Source organism: Sciurus carolinensis, chromosome 12 (genome assembly GCF_902686445.1).
Source record: "Sciurus carolinensis chromosome 12, mSciCar1.2, whole genome shotgun sequence".
Classification (NCBI taxonomy): Eukaryota; Metazoa; Chordata; class Mammalia; order Rodentia; family Sciuridae; genus Sciurus; species Sciurus carolinensis.
The window spans coordinates 41,588,318-41,591,051 of NC_062224.1; the positions used below are offsets into that span (position 1 = coordinate 41,588,318).

At 38.8% G+C, this 2,734-nt stretch overlaps 1 protein-coding gene across 1 annotated transcript; it reads left to right on the forward strand.

Moving 5' to 3' along the window:
- Positions 1-300: 300 nt before the first annotated feature.
- LOC124962183 (SAP domain-containing ribonucleoprotein-like) lies at positions 301-831 on the forward strand. The gene has a single exon (XM_047521356.1). It carries the CDS (start codon positions 303-305, stop codon positions 828-830), a length of 528 nt encoding a protein of 175 aa, XP_047377312.1. The 5' UTR covers positions 301-302; the 3' UTR covers position 831.
- Positions 832-2,734: the final 1,903 nt, after the last annotated feature.

Genomic DNA, 2,734 nt, shown 5'->3' on the forward strand with positions numbered 1-2,734 from the left:
CTAGTTAGGCCTCCTACAGCTTCCTCGTGCCAATAGCCTCCATTAAGACACCTGAATCCTTCCCTTTTTTCCTTCATCCAGTTTCCTGCCTACTTTCAGTCTCTGCCAAAATCAAGCATGGCTGACTCCCTGCTGTAAAAGCTCAGGATAAATAGCCTTTGCTTTTTTTCTCAGTTGGTTGATCTTCATTTATTTCCCCAGATGTATGCCACATAATTCAATTCAAAAAATGATTAATAGTTACCCCAAATCATAAAACTACCAAGAGCTGTTAAAACAACTGGGCTGAGAGGGGTAACAAGATGGCAGTGGAGACGGTGGAGCTCCATAAGCTGGAGCTTGCTGAACTAAAGCAAGAATGTCTTGCTCGTGGTTTGGAGACCAAGGGAATAAAACAAGATCTCATTAACAGGCTCCAGGTATATCTTGAAGAGCATGCTGAAGAGGAGGCGAATGAAGAAGATGTACTGGGAGATGAAACAGAGGAAGAAGAACCAAAGCCCATAGAACTGCCTGTCAAAGAGGAAGAACCCCCTGAAAAAACTGTTGATGTGGCAGCAGAGAAGAAGGTGGTAAAAATTATATCTGAAATGCCACAAACTGAGAGAATGCACGAGAGGGCTGAACGATTCAATGTACCCGTGAGCTTGGAGAGTAAGAAAGCTGCTCCGGCAGCTAGGTTTGGGATTGCTTCAGTTCCAACAAAAGATCTGTCATCTGACACCAAGCCTATGGTTAACCTGGATAAGCTAAAGGAAAGAGTACAAAGATTTGGTTTGAATGTCTCTTCAATCTCTAGAAATGTTAGTTTTTTCAATGCTGCAGATTGAATCCAGGGTCTCATGTGTACTAGGCAAGCACTTTGCCACTGAACTGTATCCCCAGTTCTAGGTTATATTTGTAATGGTTTACCAGAAATATAACATCAGGTCTATTGCCTAGCATGATGTTGACAAGATCGTAGGTATTCTGGTAGGAATACTTGCCAGTTTATGTGAAATAAGAAAGAAAAAAAAGGAGTTGGAAGATAGGCAGATTATTTGATTCTTAAACTACCTGAAGCTTAATTGGGAAGAATTAGTATAAACCAAAAGTTATTTATGTTATGATAGATGACCAAAGAGAGGATCTCTTGGATCTGTGGTTCTGATTCTCATCTAGTTCCCTTTTGGTGTTGTCAGGGGACTGGAGAATGAACCCAGGACACCCTACTACAAGCTTATCCTCAACCTTATTGATTGATTGATTGATTGATGGATGGATGGATGGATAGATACTGGAGATTAAACCCAGGTGTGCTTAACCACAGAGCCACATTCCTAGCCCTTTCTATATTTTATTTTGAGACAGGGTCTTGCTGAGTTACTTAGGGCCTTGGTAAGTTGCTGGGGCTGGCCTTGAACTTGGTATCCTCCTGCCTCAACCTCCTGAGCCACTGGGATTACAGGCGTGTGCAACCATATTTGGCTTAGCTCCTTTTGAATATGAAGGTTAGGTGTTTGAGAACCTCAGTATTAACTTCACCCCAACTTCTAGGAGAATTGTATGTGGATGTGTCTTCAGAATTTATAAAACTGAACATCATATGTCCTACTACTTAGGTTATATGACCACATTCTTAAGAAAAATCCCATCACGCTGTCTACCTGAGTCTTTTTAAATGTATTTTATTATAAGGACATTAGCCAGTTCTCTTTCCTCTTCTTTTCTCTAGAATCTTTCTTCATATTTGACCTATTCATTTTTAGTCCACAGGAGGTTGAGTAAAACACATATATGTATGTATTACCTTTGTGACCTTGAGAAAATGACTAAACTTTCTTATTTTTATTTGTAGTTTAGAGTAGTGCCCAGCATCCTGATTGAGGAAAATAAATAATTGTATATTTAATCGTTAATTCTAACCTAGTGACACTCTGGCCCTCAATAAATGTTAGTTTTCTTACCAACCTAGATGCCCTTCAGTTGATGAATGGATAAAGAAACTGTGGCATATATATACAATGGAATATTACTCCTCAATGAAGAATGATAAAATTATGGCATTTGCAGGCAAATGGGTGAAATTGGAGAATATCATGCTAAGTGAGATAAGCCAATCTCAAAAAACTAAAGGACGAATGATCTCCCTGATAAGCGGATGAGGACATATAATGGGGGGTGGGAGGGGTTAGCATTAGGTTTAGGGTTAGGTTTAGGGTTAGGGATAAGGAGTGTGGTAAGAATGAAGGAAAGAAGGACTGTATAGAGGGAAAAGAGGGGTGGGAGGGGTGGGGGGGAAGAGAAAAAAAATAATGAATCAAACATCATTGCCCTATGTAAACGTATGATCACACAAATGGTATGCCTTGACTCCATGTACAAATAGAGAAACAACATGTATCCCATTTGTATACAATAATAATAAAAATTAAAAAATAAAAAAAAAGAAAAACAAAACAAAAAAACAACTGGGCTACTAACAAGATCAGTCGCTGTGAGATCACTGTCCTTGCCCATTGCCATCTCTGCCCACTTCTACCTCTCAGACCAGGTTGCCAGTACATTTGCCAGTCCCTCAACAGAGCTGTGATCACCATGTACTAAATAGTACTGCAATTATTATAAGGACATAATTTTTAACAATTTCTTACTTGAGAAATTATTTTAAAACAAATTCTTTTGCCATTTAGACTTATGGTTAAATGATCTTCTATTGTAGCAACTTTAGGCATTGAGAAATAATTTCCATTTT

Coding starts and splice junctions, on each gene's coding strand:
- LOC124962183 (XM_047521356.1), top strand. CDS start 303: ATGGCAGTGGAGACGGTGGAGCTCCATAAGCTGGAGCTTGCTGAACTA.